This window comes from Seriola aureovittata, chromosome 7, assembly GCF_021018895.1.
Source record: "Seriola aureovittata isolate HTS-2021-v1 ecotype China chromosome 7, ASM2101889v1, whole genome shotgun sequence".
NCBI lineage: Eukaryota > Metazoa > Chordata > Actinopteri > Carangiformes > Carangidae > Seriola > Seriola aureovittata.
The window spans coordinates 24093254-24113030 of NC_079370.1; the positions used below are offsets into that span (position 1 = coordinate 24093254).

Consider the following 19777-nt stretch of genomic DNA (forward strand, 5'->3'; position numbering starts at 1 on the left):
GACGTGCAGCTAACGGAAATGTTACATCTGCAGCTTTTATTGCTGCTGTTTCAGGGCAGACCACTACTCTGGCATTTTGTGACCGTGTGTGTGTGTGTGCGTGTGTGTGCGTGTGTGTGTGTGCGTGTGCGCGCGTATGTGTGTGTGTGCGCGCGTGCGTGTGTGTGCGTGTGTGTGTATGGAAGGCTTCGGGTTTTGAATCCCTGCACGACAGCATGTTGCATGTGCCGCTTCTCTTTACAGTTATAATGTAACAGGACAGCCCGCTCAAGGCCTGCCTCCGTTCAGCACCCATACTGATAAATACTGTCACAACAGGAGCACAGATAAAGGATCACTGATCAGGTCACATTAGTAGTTTTTCTACTGATAGATGTGGATTCTTCAACTTTAATATCGTAAAACCGAAATAAGCCTAATTTCATACAACAAAAACTACAGACATCCAATATAGGGAGTATTGAGGTGAGGTTTGGAGTCCCCACAGTCAATGAATAAAGGCTAAACAAAGAACAAAAACAATCTGATGCGCACATACATAACATTCATGAGTTAAAACATGTTTGAATAGTGTAAGTAATCCAACATAAGTTAAACAAAACAGCATGTAGTTCAGTAATTCATCATACTGTCATATGAAATCTGTGTTTCTCTATCAAAAATTACAGAGTTAGTTTCTTATTAAAGCATCAACTGTCCCCTTATTTTATCAAGTGTCTGTGTGTGCTCGGGAGAGGGTTCTCCACAGCTGTAAGGACTCTGCAGCCACAGGCCTTTCTCACAAAGTTTTACTGTGCTATTATTGTACATGCTTCTAACTGCTTCTCACTGCACATGGCTGATTTTTCCTTTTAGAATAAGTCAAAATATCTTGTGTGAGAGCGGCTGACTAACATTGGGTGCTTCCGTATGTTTCCCCTGAAGGGCTGTACAGTATTTTCTCTATTGGATGCAACGGCTTATTAATTTTCCTTTCAATGTTAATACTTGAAGATCTTTAGGACAGAGACCCATGATACTAAAGCATAGGCAGAGCGGTACAGTCAAAGAAAACAATTTTTGTTTTTTTTGTTTTGCATCTCATTGCAATTCCATATACAATGTGTCATTTTCATTTGTAATTGGGTCCTTAAAGTTCTCTTTTCTTAAAACAAGTGAAAAAAGTCCAGTAAGCGTAATTTCAACCTGTCTAATGAAAACGTTTTAGTCAACTTCTAAAAAAATCCCTGAAACATCTGATTTATTTTTAAACACAGCATGAAATATTCATACTAAACTAGATATTTTAGGACTTGTGACATTTTGACAGAAGTCACTAGAAAGTGACATAGACCTGCCAGTAATACAAACATAATGTAAACACAGGGACGGAGGAGGTAGGCTTATAGGATTATAGTGATATCATTCTGTGGGAGCTAAATATTACTGTGGCATTATACAAACTTGTGTTCAACTTGTATTAATTCGGGGTTGAGAAGATAAATCCAGCGTCTGTTTTTAAAGCACTGTGCTGTATCTGTGTCTGTGACTGTCTGTACAGTGAAGCACGGCTACATGTTGGTGGATAGGGGGCAGTAGAGTTATGGCTGCTAAACCAGTCTCCCCGGCATGATTATTGTATGAGCAACAGAACTGGGATTTGAGGAAGTGGAGTGCCCACTGTCCCAGCATCAGATGTGGAATTGTGGGTAAAGCAGAGGAGATAGAAGAGATTTGGGTCAGCTGTGGCCTGGAGGAGAGGAGCTGTCACACAGGAGCAGGTTGTTAGTTGGCTGCATCTATCCAGGAGGCTGCATGCATGCCGCCAGCAGGCGTGCACGGTACTGGGGAGAGACTGCTGTGTGCATCACCTTCAGCCCGTCTCCTGTACTTTGTGCATTTTATTTGCAGCACATGTGCATCTTAATACATGTGTGTCTGTGTATGATATGTGCATTTCCGTCTTCTCATTTTCTTCCACGACCTGATCATTTTTACCAAATTAGTATCTCAATTAGCATTTTCTCATCCTCTGTTTCTAATTCCTGAATAGGATATGTAATGCTACACCCATGATGCCTTCTGGTAATCCACCCCCGTTGCTGTTTGATACAGAGGACTTTTATTTTAGAGGGTTGAAACCTTTCTGAATTAAATGAGATGTCAAGGCCTCTTTCATCATCATTTCGCAGATGGGCTCCAGATACATTCAGCCTCTCCTGATTACGTCTCTGCTGAGCTGCCATCACATAAAATAGGGTGCTAATGCATTGAAGACAAGCACAAACACAGAGATACACACACATTGATGGCCTGCCATCTTGTGCCCCATCAGTGCAAACAGAGCAGAGCAGAGACAGTGACTCATCACCAGATGGCTGAATGTGGCACATCTCTGCCACCAGGAGCCCTTATGCTTTTACCACCTGGAACAGACCCAGGTGACACGCCCCTGGAGCCCGGCCACCTGGGATGCTCTGTGAGGACCAGGCATAACAAGGCACATAAAGCACCCGCATCATCATCACTGTTACTGCACTCAGCCTAGATCTTCCTCATCATCTCTTCTTCGCTGCTTCTGCTTCATCAACCCTCTGTCTCTGTCTTAGCTTTGACAGCTCCCCTGTTCTTTTCCTCTCTGTCCTGTCTGTCTCAGCCTTTTCCTCCGCCATCCCGTATACTGTACCTCCCCGCATACACACACTTCTTCTCCTCCTCTTCCTCCTCCTCCCCCTCCCATCCCTGAGGTCTTGGCTCAGGCATCAGTAACAGGCTTAAATCGGCTTGGCCAGCTCAAGCCTCCCTCCCCTCCTGTCTGTGCGTCCCTGTTATATTGGGTAAATAAATTAGCACAGTGCCCCGCTCTCCTAATGAGGACATGGTCACATGACAGGCCTTTTCCTACGCTTAAGTTAAGCAGTTTTAAGGGATCGATTCCATTATCTGCTCTGCACAAGAGTCAATGGAACCTGTTCTGAAACCTGCTGGGTATGTACCAACTCTTTCACTCTCCTCCTCTTTACCAGAAAGCAATTTCCCTCCCTAATGGTGCCTAAAAAGTGGCTTTATTTTAAATTGAGGTTTGTTTTGAAGGAAGAGAAGAGCATAATGAGGAAAAGCTGCTGCATGAGTACACATTTTTGCCGTGCAAATGGAGACGACTTGAAGAGAAAAAGTGGAGAGACCTATTTGTTGTATTGGTGTTCTTTATCAAGTAAATCAAAGGGGAGCTAATCTCAAGGTTTTTTCTGCTAAGAGCTTTTCCCAACGCTTCGGCTTTGAATGGTTTAATAGCAAACTCCTTAAGTACTATGGTACATACTTGATTTTCCAAGAATTTTCTGTCTTCAAACAAGACTCAAACCCTTTTTGATAGTGGTTTTGGGAACCACTTTCAATCAATTCTGTTAGGGGATTGGGAGAAGAAAAAAAAAAAAGACGTGTAAATGAAAAGACGAAGTCGACAACACTGGCATTTCCTCCCCGGAGAGCAGAATGGAGAGATTTGAAAGGCTTAGTGGGATTGTAGGGGAAACAATGGGTTTGTCAGAGATGGGTTTGAAAGCATTTATCAAGGAGCAGGTAATTTTTCAGCCATGGCTATAGCGTCTTAATAGGCCACTTGAAAGCAGCCTTCTGGTTTTTGACAACAGATGGTACAGTCGTCATTAGGGCTGTAATGACGAGCCTTCTGAAGTGGAGCGAGCTGTGCGTCACTTTACACACCAGCTTTTCACAGATACATCACCCGTTTGCAGAATCACCTCCCTGCTATTGTATGATCACAAAGAATCAGGAGCCTCTGGCTGAATAATCGTGACGCTTCAGAGCAGCCTCATCAGCTACTGAGAGCAATAATGGACATATTGGAATACAGGTATCTTTAAGGTCACAGTGTTTGTAAAACTGAAAAAACAGATGATTGTTTCCGAAGTATTATTTTTTTGATGTGAGGGCTTTATACCATTAGCCACCATGTCTGGTCATTATCTTTTTCACAGTGTTCAGGGGGGAAAAAAAAGAATCTGATCCATCAACCAGATAAAACTGAGTAGGAGAAGAGGGACGGTTGCAACGCTTTTTGCATTTCTCTCTGATACTCAGAGACTATTTGGACCAGACCAACCAAACCTTTATATATTAAACTTACAGCTGTCTGGTAATTACCCATACCATTTAAAGATGATGACTTACCGTTCTCTATATTTATTCGAATGGAAGAATGCAGATGTTGCACATGACCTGAACCGCGGGGAAAGTTGCAACACTGATCAGGGACGGTTGCAACATATTAAAATCACATTAAATTTCACTAATTAACTTTAGCTTTTTGTCTAAATAAGCACAGCATGCTCAAGGCTATGGTAAGGTAATAATATTTATCAAAGAACTGTTAATGAGAACAAAGGTCTGCCTTGAGTCAAAAGAGGCACAATTTATTAATTTTATTGCTCATTATAAACTGAACTGGCAGATTTATTATAAGATCATGAGAGGCTAACAAAATAATTCTCAACATAACTTCTTTGTATTCTCTTAAACGTCAAAATAAGCAATTATTGTTGCATCTGAGCTGTGGGACAAATTAGCTGCATATTTTGCCTGTTCTGGACTAAAATACTATTGTGTGGTCTATTTTGATTTGGCCTACTTAGCTTGAGAATCACAATAACTTGTTGCAACCGTCCTCACCCTATCAGCCAGAAACACCTGTGCTAGCTAGTAACACTGACCTTGAGCCATGCTAACCGTGTCACTTAGAAGTCAACAAAACGATGACTTTAGAGCAGCAAATGTTAAATGTGTCTTCTGGTGGAGGGTCTAACTGAGCATGTGCAGTATGGGTGTCATCGCTCTAGCATGATTCTGATTGGAGGGATAAGACTGGCTGCAACATTCCCTGGTCTCATCTAAGCATTGAATTCACTGCAGTCGACAGTTGCATGTCTATTGTACTGAGTACCAGAAGCAGACGCTTTGACCACAACAAAACGGATACATTACCCTAAAAACAGCCTTTATTATCATGGTTACATGATCCAAATCAAGACCCGTACAACTCGGCTGCATCATTGTCTTCCACAAGATAAAAAAGACTTTTTACTTTTCAAAATAAGTGGAACTTTAAGCAAAATGGCAGACATGTCTAACAGCAGGTGAAACGCTCTTGTTCACAGAGGGTGGTGTCTGCACTCGACAATTTTAGGAATTTTCCAAAACTGTAAATCCAGCAATCACAGCCGCTTTACACAGTGATTGACCTGGTGTGCAGTGGCGTGAAACCACAGTAAGACGGGCCTCAAGTTTTCCTATGTCATTTTTCTTGCAGCCACTTTTGTCGATTCCCTTGTATATGAGTTAAAGGTGCAGCTTAAAGCTCAATGATTTGAAACGTCACTTGAGAAGGTGTGTGTGTGTGTGTGTGTGTGTGTGTGTGTGTGTGTGTGTGTGTGTGTGTGTGTGTGATTGTACACGGCACAACAGAGAGCAGCTTGGTAGGTCATTTTAAAACAATGTTTACAGCAGCCTAACTACAAAACTAATTGTTATGGAGATCGAGAAGTGCGTGCGATGATTGGGCAGCATGATGCAGAACATATGGTGCATTGCAGCAAAGAGTATTTATAAGAATTGAAAAATATATATATATATATATAGATAGAGGAGAAAAATCAAGTATCAAACTGGGAACTCAGAGTCCACTCTGATGCGGGCACTTTTACAGTGCAACAGCTTGAATTTCTTCAAGGAGAGACTGTCCAAAAGTGTCACCCTCCTCCCCATTTGGGGAGCATTGCCATTCAGGTCAGGTATAAACACTTTTGCTTTTAGACGTGCTCCAAGACATGTTTTATGAAGGAGTTCATCTGAAGCAAACTGAACCCTGTTCCACTACTACTTTAAAGAAACCTGCAAGGAAACTACAACTCAAGTTCCCATGACGCATACTTTAAATCCACACTTTACCCCGGGGGGGGGGGGTGTCATTTTCATTCGATCCTTATTATTGCCACCTTATTGGATCTTGGTCTGGGACCTGGTGCCCTGGTGGTGCGTGAAGTAGGTCTATAGCCACACAATGATACCTGGGTTGACACAGGCCCTTGGTGGAGCAGGTGAAATGAGCTCTGCAGGAAAAGTTTCTAATCTTCACCACTGTACCTTTTTAATCCGCTTTGATCAGAAAAAGTGGATTTGTGGTTACATCCAAACAGGAACCTGGTGGCTCAGATGGACGTCTGATGAAAGTTGTGAGAGGACAAGGAGAGGGACAGGGCATACGGCCAGGTGTCTCTGGAAAGTTTACTGTGATCTGCTGAAGCTAATTAAAATTGCACCCTCACTGTGCCTCATATGAAGCTGTTCTAGTTCATATTCTCTGCTCAAATAGGCACAGAGATGTGACACATTCCCATGCAAAGCAACATGAAAACCATGTAATCTGACAGTTTAGACTTCAGTCGTGTGGCCACAGGTCATATATGCATTGGATTTAGTTTAAGATTAAGGAAACATGCTGCATATACGAATGTCAAATCCAATCTGTGTCACATAAAAGGGAAAAAAAAAACATGAGAATTCAGGACACTTTCCAACTGCAGAGTGAACATGGCATCTGAGAGGAATCTACAACCACTCAACTTACTGACTTACTGCTCCTGTGGCTTAATAACATTCATCAGAAGCTGGACGCTGATCGTTTTAACGTCATTAACACCGTTTGTTATGTCAATGCCAGCGTGCGTGAAGTCCACAGGGATCATAATTACTCAATGATGCCTGGAATCACTACAGTAAATCTTTTCAGATGAACATGTCTGTTAACATGACATATACGTTTTCACACACACACACACACACACACACACACACACACACACACACACACACACACACACACACACACACACAGCCAGCAGTGATTCTCGACCATTCGACCAAATGACACCATCTGTTCCCAAAGAGGAAAGTAATTGATGAGACTGGTCTTCACCTGGAAGGGTGAGAGATGCTGTTGATATGTTTCAGTACATGCACAGTATGTGGTCTATAGTATAGTGTACTGTATTGTATATTGTATACAGCGACATGTGCACAGTTGATGGTTGGATGTATTGCATGTTTTATTGAACAGACAGGGAGATGAAAATACTGAATTATGCAGGAACCATGTTATGTATGTGGATTAGTAGATATGAATTAATAACACGTGTGTGTGTGTGTGTGTGTGTGTGTGTGTGTGTGTGTGTGTGTGTGTGTGTGTGTGTGTGTGTCGAGGGAGGGGTCACACCTTGAAAGTCAAGCTTGTTGCAGCTGCATTGTTCTGTCGCTTGTGATTAAGATTTAACTCCAGGGCAATAACATGCTGTGTGTAGTCAGCTCTTTAGATTCATCTTAAGACAATAAACTCTGGTAAATAAACAGCTGTTGATAAGTAAGATTAAAAAAAAAAAAAAATTTAAGAATTAAATGTTAAACTTTAGTTAAAAACATCCTCTATTTATGCATGTGTGCCTTACAAACATTCACTTTTCCAACATTTTTCAACTCCAACCAAAATGAAATTGCTTTTTTATTGTATTTATTCATTTTTGCTGCTACACTGTGCAGATCTGATTTTAAAATGGCATGTTTTCTACTCTCTTTTGAGAGAAAAAACTGTAGATATGTATATCTGTTTGGTTACTGGTGGCACTTCCTGTCTTTACATATACCAGTGAGAATGCAGACAGGAAATAGCCAATATACAGCCCATAAAATCATTTCATTTTGAACTAATTTGCATAAAGCCATGGAACCAGTGAGTTTAAATGCTAAATTCAAACAATACCTAATCAGTGGATCGATGTGTCAGTGCCAAGTGAGAAGATCATGTGACTGCAACATGCCAACGATCTGCATAAGAGAGTTTCTTCATCAGTGTTGTTGTAAATTCGGTGAATTAATGAATGAATGATTCTGTTGTAAATTACATTCATGCAGTCACAGCTGATGCCAGGTACCACAACAGCACTCTGTATTGGATATATTGGATATCTATTGATATGTATTGATATATATTGATCTGCAGAGTGCAGGTACTGGGAATGTAAGTGGGAGGAACAGTTGGATCTGTCCATGCCTTGTAGTGTGATCTTCATCCCTCAGTGCTGCTGCCAACAGAGGGACGTCTTTCCTCAGACTCGAGTTTGTTTACATTCTTGCTCTGTACTCCTTCTGGTTTAGCTGTCAATCTACACAAACCCCGCCCACTCAGAGGCTCAAAGAATCATTTTAAAGCATTTTAAATACAGTATATCCCCTAATATATACAGTATATACTGTATGTGTGTATATATATGTATACTGTAAAACGACACAACAGTGATGAATTGAATTATATCAGGATATGTACTTGCAGAAAGGATAAAGTTACTTTTGAAGTCACTAAGAAACAGTGACTCTCTGAGAGAAGACCTGCAAGTTGATTTTTCATAAATGTTCTGCTCAGTACATATATTAGTAACTTTAAAATAATCTAATTTAGGGAATCCTTATCATGTTTTGGGATTTTTTTTTTTTTTTAAACTCTCAGTGAAGTTCTTAGACTTCCTTAAACATTCACCTGATGTCCTGTTTCAGGTCGTGTACAAGAGGATAAACAGCAGGTTCTCCAAAAAACTGCGTTGCGTGAGATAGGGCCGACCGTCATCCGGCTGCACCACAGCCCAGTCAGAAAATCAGGCTACACTCACCAACCGAAGCCAACTATCTGCATAGGACAAAACAAAGCTCTTCAAAAAAGTCTAAATCCAGCATCAGTCTGGCTCTAGTGTATGTTCTGGAGATAAATCAGTAACTGTTCCAGGATTGGACTGGTTGTGTTTAACAGTTTTAAATCCAACTTTCAGTGAATTTCCTCTGTCTTTCTTCTTCTGTCTTTTTTAGTTTAGACTAAGCAGGGTTGTTGTTTACCTTTTTCTAAATGGGTTTTCTGTTCTTTCATCTAGCTTTTTTTGGGAGTTTTTTTTTTTTTTAAATATGCAAAACAAACAGGGAGCTTCCCAAATCCTCATCTGCTGCTGTAAATTAACACAGTACACAAGAGCGTGAGATCTGTTGACTCAGTTGTTTTTGATGGGGCGGATAGTGTTGGTGTTCACGTGCACGCTCCCTCGGGGGCTTCACCGTGGAGTGAGGTAAACAAAACAGATGTGAAGCGCGGAGTGGATAAACTCATTAGCAGCTCATCATTAAACAGACATATCTGCACTTCCATTTTTGGAGGGCACTGGATAAGAAAATATGTATTTACAGTATGTCAGCAGCTATTAGGTCAAACACAGAGAGAGGCTGTGTCTGTCCGCTTCCATCTCGATCATGGAGCATATCAATACAGCATCGTTCAGTGTGTTAGACAGCAACTGGAGGAGTGTGTGTTGTGTCTGAGGAGGTCTATACTTGGGTGACCTCTGTGTGAGTGTGTGTTGAGGAGCAGAAGTCAGAACACTTGTTTGTTTAGTAAGTTTGCAGGAGATTTTCACTGATGAATTAATGGTGGCAGAGCAGTGGTGCAGAAGATGCTCCTGGGGGAGGGAGACAGAGAGAGAGAGAGAGAAAGACGGGCAGAAAGTGAGAGAATGGAGAGAAGTTGTTGCTCCATCCCGCCATGCTCGACTCCCCGCATCTAAAAACCCAGCTGGGGCGGACTGGCGCTCACTAGGCGGTGGTGGCGTGGCAGTGGGGAGGAGGGGAAGGGGAGGGAGAGTCGACACGACAAGGACAAAGCAAAGACGGGCCACAGGCTTACTCCGTGGTTTTTTTTTTATGTCGGGGCGGGGGGGAAAAGAAGCCCTTGTTGTGTAGTGCTACATCAACACACTGCTGCTGCGACCAGCAGCCGTCAGCAGCACCCAGTGACTACACTCGCTGTTTAATTCATGGGGACGCAAAGTCATGTGTCACCGTGGCTTTTGACAACTTTTCTTGTGCATTGGGTTTTAAAACCACGGCTGAACAGCCTGGGGTCACTGTCGCACTATCCTAACGCCAACCTTCCACTGATGATTTAATCCATGACCTGTGACCATAACCTCCGCCGCCACATGTTTAGCCCTAACCTTTAGTCCAAGACGCCTAATCCAAATCCTGCAGCAGGAGGACAAAACAACATAAACACCTGTAGAGGAACTATTGCTTTGAGAAAGTTAAATTTAAAACCGATTCACCTCTCTGTGTGAGGCTTTAGCTCCGGTTGAAGAATTATTTTGTATTGTGAGACGTTAATTTTCTGCTATTTGTTTGCCTTTTAATGTTTTAGTATTTGAAGAGGTTTGTGTTTGATAAGTATTTTCATGCTACCTCCAGCACTTCTGTAATTCTTCTGTAGAACTTAACATTCAGTTACATGTTTGTTCTGGAGCTTTAATGGCAGTCAAAGTTTTAAGAGTTTTAAGTCTTAAGATACAGATTTTTTTTTGGGGGGGGGGGTGTAATTCTCTTTCTGGGGCCAAGAGTGAACTGTGAGGTTTAAATTTTTTTTAGGAATGGTTCAGCCTTTTGGGATATAGTCTCACTCGCCTTTGGAATAAACAAAGCCGATACAGTATCCATCTCTCCCCAGCTGGCCTCTCATGCCCAGGGTGCTGCAGCATCTATCTGGTTGAAAATGGCACATTAGAGGATAAAATACAGGTTATATGTAATTTTATAATGGATATAGTGAGGATAATGCAGAGCAGGAAATAACTATTGTCGGCCATATTTAGAGTCTAAATCCTATGTATATGTGGCACAGACCTAAAATAAAGGCCTGTGTCAAAGTGTGTGTGCGCACATAGCATCACTAATCCGTCTAGCAGGTCACCCACATGGTTTCAGTGTTTACTGTCAGGCTCGGGAGCTAAAACAGCTGAGCCTCTGTGTAAAGCCCAGCATGAATGCATGAATGTCATATAATGTAGATAATGCACCTGGAGAGGAGAATTGTGTTGCCAGTCAGTTTTTTTTTTTAGATGTGTGCAGTTTTCTCTGCAGCATGAACACTTCTGATCATGTTTCTCTTTTGAGCCTCTCTGCATTAATGAGTGCTCCAGTTCATTCTGAAAACGATGGCTGCGTATTCGTAATAATCACTTCCATCAAGGATGTTTGGTTGCTGACATTGTGTAGTTTTTGAATAGTGGAGAATATCTATACTGTATAGATAATGCAAAGGGAGATGTATTGAGACCATAAATTGTTCATCTTCAGCCTGGTTTGAGATTGCAGGTGAGTGATGTGGAAAGCAGTTACTGGAGAAAGGAGAGGTTAAAGGAGTGAGGTTGAGAGAGCGAGGCCCTTTTCTTTCTGCCATTCGCTCAAACACTGTCATTTCGAGCAATCACAAGTCTTTGAAAATAGTGGTTTGCATGTGAATCCTTTATCTCTCCTCTCAAGAAAACTGTCCACCACAGTGACAACTGTTCTTTTGATGGCCTGACATCTTCAGCGAGTTCATCGTTCAATTGAAAACCTTTTTATTGAGCTGAGCGTCAGAAGCGAGAGGAGAAAGCACAGGAGGAGCAATTTGAACATTTCTCAGGAGTAGATTAGAGGTTGTTGAACTGGATAAACCTGTCAGCAGCATCTACTCTAGACCCTCAGAAGCACCAGATGTACAGTGGGTTGCAGCCTCAGGGCAGCAGACTTGCAGATACAAAAAAATCACTCTACATGTGATAGAACAATGTGCAGCTCTGGCACTTTTTGTCCTTTTTTAAATACAATACAATTTAAACTATAGAATTTAAATACAATTCAAAGTTACTCTGACACATAGAGGTGTTACACATTGCATGAATGAGCCATATTGTCTCTGTATCTGCAAACAGTAACTCTCTGTTACCTGAATAAATATCTACTTAATTCACCTGCAGTACCCTTTATGATTCATAGCACACTGCTCTTAAAGAGTGTACCGGAATATTATGTTAAACTGAATTCCATCAGTTTGTGTTGCTAATTAAAACCGAAGCAGCTGGGCAGTTCATCCATATTCCTCTTATGATACCTTATTGTGAGGGAGGTGGGTTTATGGCGGCTGAGCTGCAGGAAGCTAACAGATGTCCCGTTTGAGCAGAGCGGTGCTGGGAATATCAAGTGTAGCTGCCTGTGTGGTGTTAGTTGGCTGCTGTAGCAGGAGGACAGGCTGTACGCTAAGTGCTGCCTGACGGGAGAGATCTGTCATCTCTCACTCTCAGCTTACTCTGACACCACACTGTATGTCACAGGATGACCTGTAGTCTCATTTGGTCAGATGTGACCATGCTACTTCATTATGACTTATGAACTTCCTTTGGTCCATGCACTACAGCTGTCATTTTTTTCAAAAAGTCAAGTTAAAAAAAATATAACTCGCATGTGAATTGTTTAATGGAATAGTTTGACATTTTTTGTTTAATCTGTAAAAAAAAAAAAATTAAAAAGTGTAAAACCTCATGGTCACGACCTGACCCCATAAAATAACTGCACCAGCAAAAAAAAAAAAGTCTACCACAACTTGATGATTTTATACTTTGTTTTGGACTAATCAAACATGTATCATATTAATTAGTGTCAGTTGGCTGGTAGGCATATTTTGTTACCTTTGGACAGAGCCAGGCTAGCTGTTTTCCCCCAATTTCTGGTCTTTAACTTAAACAAACTAACCAGCTGTTGGCTCTAGCTACCATACATATTTACCGTACAAACTAACTAAACTAGCTAACCTGTTAGCGTTGCTGTAAGCAAAATATCCACAAACTCTCTGCAGGTTTCCTGGCCTTAAATTCAAAAGCCTTCTACACAGCACTTCTCAGACGTTTTGGTGTCACGATTATCTGTTCATCATTGCTGGCTAGTTGAATTTGTTTTATGTCAGCAAGAAGGTTCGAGGTTTGAGTCTTCCAGCTGCCAGGGCCATGTTCTCTCCTCTGGATTAGGTTAATTGACAACTCTACTCGCCCGTAGATGAATATGAGCATGAATGGTTGTTTGTCTCGACACAGTGACTTCAGACAGTATTCAGACCACTTCACTTTTTTCTCACTTTGTGTTGCAGATTTCATTTTAAAGGTATTAAATTGCCATTTTTGCCCATTAATCTACAGTCAGTAACCCATCATGATAAAGTAAAACTTGCTTTTAGAAATGTTTTCAAATCTATTAAAACTTAAAAACTCAAATCTTTCATTTATAAAAATATTCAGACCCTCAATTCAGTATTTTGTAGAAGCCCATTTGGCAGCAATTAAACCTGAGTCTTTTTGGGAAATTCTCAACGGGCTTTGCACACCTGGGTTTGGGCAGTTTATCCCGTTCTTCCTGGCAGATCCTCTCAAGCTCTGTCAGATTGGATGGGAAGCATCTGTGAAGTGCCATGTTCAGGTCTCTCCACAGATGTTCTGTGGTTTAAGTCTGGGCTTTGGCTGGGCCACTCAAGGACAGTCGGAGACCTCTGCAGCGTTGTCTTGGCTGTATGTTTTGGGTCATTGAAGATTGCTGAAAGGTGAACCGTCATCCTCTTCTGAGGTAACTGTCGCAGGTTTTCTTCAAGGACCTTCTGATCAATCTCCTTGATCAAGTTTTAAAAAGATAGGAGGAGCTCTAAGTGGAGCTCATATTATATGGACATTTTTTAAATTCAAACAGGTTATTGCAGATAAAATACTTAACTTGATAAGAAGTTTGATACCACTCTTATGTCTGTGTGGTAACAGTAACTCTGAGAAATGAAAAAAAATTAGCATCTCCCAAAATGTCGAGCTGTTTCTTGAAGGTAATAGTTAAAAAATACACGTAGATAGGCTTCTTTCAATGTTATGCCTATCATCTCGGTCATGCAGCAGAAATACCTGTCTGAAACCCAATACTTCCATGTCCAATCCAGTGATTACTGTCAACTATAGTGTTCTGCCAATGAGGCTACAGTCATGCCCACGGTCTGCAAGGCAGCTGCACCACGACTGATGTATTAACGTGGGTAGGTGTGTGTGTGTGTGTGTGTGTGTGTGTGTGTGTGTGTGTGTGTGTGTGTGTGTGTGTGTGTGTGTGTGTGTGTGTGTGTGTGTGTGTGTGTGTGTGTGTGTGTGTGTGTGTGTGTGCGCGTGGGTGAGTGTGACACATTGTAAATCTGCTGTATAAATTTAGTCAATTTTCCATTTGCATCTCTAGGTTTTTCTGGAGTCCAGTAACTAATACATCCATAGTGATGAGGCTTGCTGCCATATAGATCAGAACAAGAGGACTTTGAGGCGTACCATCCATCAAAAGGATACAGTTTATTGATTGGTTTTGAGAAATATCCAATCTGATTTACTCTTGCATTGATCCCACCCACATTTAAACCAAACTTCCTGATTGTCCCACATATGTAAGAGTCAGTTAGATTTAATGATCAGTAAAGTCTTTGTTCGGTCAGATCTTAAAAAAGGCCAGGAGTTATGTTTGTGTTGCTTGATGCTTGTATTCATTATTGAGCTCACAGATATATCGGTGGTGTTGGGTGCGGTCAGTGGTAGGGGGTGGAGCGCACAATGAAGTAAAATAGATGAATTCATTCTGAACAATGCTCAAAGAGATGTTAGTGAGACAAATGTAATTTCTGTTTATTACTAAAGATGTCGGTGATGACATCCTTGAAATTTTTATCTCACACATTTACTTTAAACCCAAAGTAAGAGGTGACTTTGTGCAGCTTCTTGTTGTATTAAAGAAGACGCATTGCTTTGGGAGATTGGATTTTTATATACCTTAAATAGTATTCAGAGTTTAACTTCATCTCTGCTTATTTAGATAATAGCAGGTAAATTAGCAGAAAGCCACGGCAAATGAAAGAGACTTGTCTTTTAATAACTAATTAAAACCATGTAAAGCCTTCAGGTTTTTCATTAATAACAGCCTCTTTATTTTACTAGAAAGCATCTCATGCAGTTAGATCCTGAGTCAGAGGAGTGAGCTTCTGCCTTTCTGTAATGATTTGGTGTGAGAGTCAGTTTGACGTGAGTGACAGCTGCCCTGAGACCTCCTGGAGGCTCTGTCTTCATTTGCCATGTCCATCTAAACTGTCACTTTCCATTTTGGAGCTATTCTTTCTCTCGCCAGTTCCTCTAACACCCTTGTCTTCTTGGTCAGTGAGACGTAGATCTGGCCTCTGACACTCATATTGTCCTCCCTACATTCTCTCTTACGGAAAGGTTAGGTACCTGCCAGAGCCTCTTGTATTTTACTTTAAGAATCTACATGATTTTTATGTATCTGATGGTATGCATAACATAGTTTTGCAGATTAACACGTTCAATTTATTGCGGGACAATGGAACAGTTTGCATGTCCTCTGCCTTTTCGCTTTTACATAACTTTAATTGCATCACACTAGAGTAAGCTAATGTGTGTGCTCATTGAATTTCAGTGAGCCACAGAATGTGCGAAGTGCTGCCAATGGCGCCTGCTGCAGAAGGGCATCAGGTTGACCAGCTTGAGCCAGCCAGCTTGCCAACTGCGTATACTGTAAAGAGGGGGGGGGGGGGACGATATTTACTGAACTCAGTGGGAAAAGAGGAAAGAGAAGGAGTTGACAGAGGCAGAGAGGAAGGTGGAGGTGGAGCTATATTCCTGGATTAGTCCAGGTAACTGCAGCCACACATTCACTCACACATGATCTTTCTGCAGCTTTTACAGCTCTGTGTAAAACCGGCCCAAGTGCAGCTGCAGCAGAGAAGCCGTGATCCAAAGAACATCAATGCCCCTCCCGTGGAAACACCTGATTTATAGTTTACCTAAAACAAATATGTCCCCTTTATACAACATCCAAGATTTGTGTGACCCGATCAGCCGGTGCCAGTGACACCAGTGGTAACAGATGTTGGTGCCTGCAGCCAGGCAATGCTTTCTATCCTGCAATGAACAGATGTGCAAATGCACTGGCTGATAAAACGGTGAAAACAATCAGTGAATGAATCTTATGACTGTAGATCACAAAATGTAAAAATGCTTGGGACTCAAAGGGTCTATTTTTGAAACACCACTCACATACCCATACAGTATGTTCATTGCATATTATATATGTATTATATTATTGTATTATTCCCTCTGTTCATTTTAGCCACCAAGAGATCTCTTCATAATTCCAATGTAAGAGGGAAAAAAAGGCCTCCCTCTATGTGAAAATGCTTTTCAAGGTCGCTACACACCTCAAAGCAAATTCACAAAGTAGTACCATGAATGTCTGAATGAATGACTTCACTACCACTGTGTAACAGTTGATCATAATTCAGTTTAATTCAATCTTATACAAATCTTTCCTGCAACTTTGGCCATAACATATTGTAGAGCCAGTTCACATCAAGCCAGAATCTGATTGCATGAATTTTAGTTCGTCTGCAAATTCTGTAAAATAAATTCAAATAATTTTGAGCAGCATCAGAGAGGTGGGCATTGTGCTCTCTATAGGAAAACAAAGACTTTGCCAGTCCAAGGCCATTTTGCCAGTGATGATGTCCACACAGAGACAGTGGGGCTGCTCTTTGTTGTTTCAAGGACATGGTGCAAATGAGATGGATGTGGTCTGGTACAGGGGCTTTTTGTGGTAATTAGAGTGGGCAGCCAATCAAAGCCTTGTGCTTCAACAAATGAGCATGCCTTTACCCGCCTCTGCTCGGGGTCAGATGGGATGCATGTATCACCGACAGCCTTGTTTATCAGTCTTTCAGACAAACACAAGGAAGAGAGGAAGAGAAGAATGACTTCTTTTTTTATTCATTTTCTTTTTCTGCAAAATGGGCCATCAATCACACAACATCTCCATGAATCACTGCATCCCCTGCTCACACTGGTAGCAAAGCTTTCCAGCTCACAGCCAAATAGAAATCAGTCATCCAATGGAAAATAATTTATCCATGTTCATAAATCCTCAGCTAGAGCCAGGCTGTGTTTAGCCTAGCCTAGCTTAGCTTGAAGATGAAAGGAAGCTAGGTGGAAACAGCTAGCAAGAAATAGCTCCAGTAACACCTCCTTGAATTGTCAGTTTTATGGGTTGAACAGACCAAGCTGAATTGTGTAAATAAAACCACATTAGAGGCGTGGGCAGGTGTTTTTAATATAGCGAGCTTGTTGTTTTCCCCTGTCTCCAGTCTTTATGCTAGCTAGACTGAATACATCCCGACTCCAGCGTTGTACTTGACACACAGACATGACATGGATATCAATGTTCTGTAATGCCTTATTCCACAGCACAGTAAAGACCTAATAATGTATAAATAACTAAGCACTAATTACAGGTCAAATGGCTTTGGTTCATTTCCACTTAGCTTTAATCTAATCTAATGTAAATTAGCATAATTGAGTCTCTTAGTCTGTACACAGCATGTTAAAAGTTCAGCATAATTTGAAATAAATGAAGAATAAGGTTTCCAGAAATACATGAGTAATGAATGAATGTTTCCTTTGGCTTAAGGAATTCCTCTGGAAATTAAATAACTGCTTTTAATGTGTGTTCACACAGGAAGTGAAGCGAATGTTTGCCTTGAATCATTCAGTCATAGTTAGCTGTAAGATCGCTAACGGCCATATTGATGATATGTGTATGGGAGTGTTCCTGAGTGTGTTTGTTTTCGGCTCAGAGCTCAGTTTTATGTGCCTCCAGTCTCTACCCTTTTTCTTGTCTCTGTATGTTTATGGAGTAGACTCATAGAGCGGTGGGATATGTGGCAAGTTTAGCTTAATAAGAAAATAATGTCTGGGGGGAAAAAAAAAAAAGTTTTTCTTCCTGTAAATTTTCACCAGGAACATTATAGGAAATAATCTCAAAGGAATCTAGTCTTGCAAATAGTGACCCTGCAAGATCCCCAGTCTTTACAAAATGTTAGGGTTAGGGTTATATTATGATACTGTGACTGAAAAACTCTGACACATTGTCTGTAGATGGGGTTGTCCTCTGCTAGGCATAGATTGGAACAATTGCAGCTTTGAATTTCAAGGAAAATTCGTTTCTAATTGTGTCTTTCCATTGACGTTGTATGGGATCACGGCATCTCTAAAATTCACTACAGTTAGTAAACTAAACTAACTGTATCGGACTTTTATCTTAGTTTCCCCTAAACTACAATCTTTTTAGGAAACTTTCAAAAGATTATTAAGAAGTACAATTTACAAACCCCCCCCCCCCAACACATTAGAGGCAATATGGGAAGCTAATAACTGATCATTAAAAGTCTACTTTTCATCCCTGGTGTCTTGCCTGCCCCTCCTGCTATGTAATGATCCAACATGATACTCCACACGCTGCTGAAAATTGCCGAACACATCACTGATTTCTGCACCACCACAAGCCACAGTGGCGTGACGCGGCATCCACTACCTCTGCCTCTGACCAATTGTGTCGCTGATTGTCACCAGCGATTGGCAAATGAGAGCGCGAGAGCAGGACTGAGTCTAGCAACGGGGAGGAGGAGGGCGGTGGAAGACTGCAGTAACAGCAGTAACAGTCCCAAGGCCCCGCAGATAGTCACTGAATCAAATGCTGAAGGCTGTGTGTGATTGAGCGGCTGAGTCTGACGGTGTGTGTTTGTTTTTGTTGCCAAGATGGGGACAAAGAGAGCAAGTGTGCATGTTTTTTTGTTTTTTTTCTATATGTGTCTGTATTTGCTGCTTGAGTGATGCACAGAGAGCGAGAACGTGAGGGAGAAAAAACATGCCCTGGAGTCAGAGCCAGGCACATAATGAAGCAGTTTTTTTTTTCTCATTTCCCTCTTTTCGCTGCCCGCCTTGTGTCAGCTAAGATAATTCCTCTGTTAGTCAAGTGAAAGGCCGTGGCTGAGGGGTGTTTCTGTGTGATATTGATACATTTTAGAAAATGAATAGCAGCTTTTCCCCCAGCTGTGTGCTTATGAGCTGAACTGTTGATTTATGGACCGGTTTTTGATCAAAATGGAGCCGTTCAACACTGTTGGCAGATGCTGCTAAGTGATGGAGAAATCATTAGTTGCAGCTCCAGGGCTGGTTGGGGGTTGAGGCATTATGTGTGCTGGTGTCTTCATCTGCTATTGTTTAAGTATCTGTGCTGTGTGTGATCGGTTAAGAGTTGATCTAAGTGTGCAAACTGGTGTCTGGGGGATTTTTAAAAACTCACATCCAGGCAAATGTGCCACTTCCACAGTGGTAAAAGTGCCAAATACTCTGTTCAATGTGAAAGTACTCGTTCTGCAGAGACATGACAACTGTGACATTGATAGATTCATTCTTTGCATTTTATAGTTGTAGTTGATTGAGGCGGAGCTAGTTTTAACTTAGATCCCACAGTAACTATGCCTTAGAGTAATATGACTAATGGGTAGGAAAGAAGAAAATACAAAGTATTGCTACACACTTTTGTGTGCACAATTTTTTTGGACATTGGTCTAAATCAGATAATTTCACCTTTTTTTGCTTCCATCAGTTATTTTATTGAAACTGTCTGAGAAGTTTAAAGGTCCCATATTTTAAATTTACGTTTTATTTGAAGTGTTGATCCATAAGAAGATATGTTTGTGGTTTTAAGAAACCGAAAACCATCTAAACATAGTCTCTTGTCGTTTGATGGTGGGTCCACGTGACCACAAAGTTGAAGATGTCCTGACGACTCATTTTGAGGCTCAGTTCCTGAATACGGGCTGTGTGCATGTCTCTGTGGACTGAGCGCCTGGTACCTAGATCTGCTTTATTTATTTATTCATTTTAAAGTTGTTTTTGCCTTTTAATTGGATACGGACAGTGAGAGAGAGACAGGAAAGTTGGGGAGAGAGAGAGGGGATGACATGCAGCAA

General features: G+C 41.3%; 1 protein-coding gene across 4 annotated transcripts in view; it reads left to right on the top strand.

Annotated features, from left to right (window-relative positions):
- Positions 1-19777, top strand: part of oxr1a (oxidation resistance 1a) — a 159069-nt gene that overhangs the window by 43165 nt on the left and 96127 nt on the right. The window contains exon 1 of one of the 4 annotated variants that reach the window (XM_056380076.1): positions 2840-2967. The exons of 1 other annotated variant lie outside the window; for it this stretch is intronic. In XM_056380076.1, coding sequence (XP_056236051.1) covers positions 2942-2967 — 26 coding nt within the window. In that variant the 5' untranslated portion in view covers positions 2840-2941. Of the gene's footprint in view, positions 1-2839; positions 2968-19777 lie in introns of those variants that run through there. 2 more of the 4 variants (XM_056380074.1, XM_056380078.1) reach the window with 2 other exon arrangements.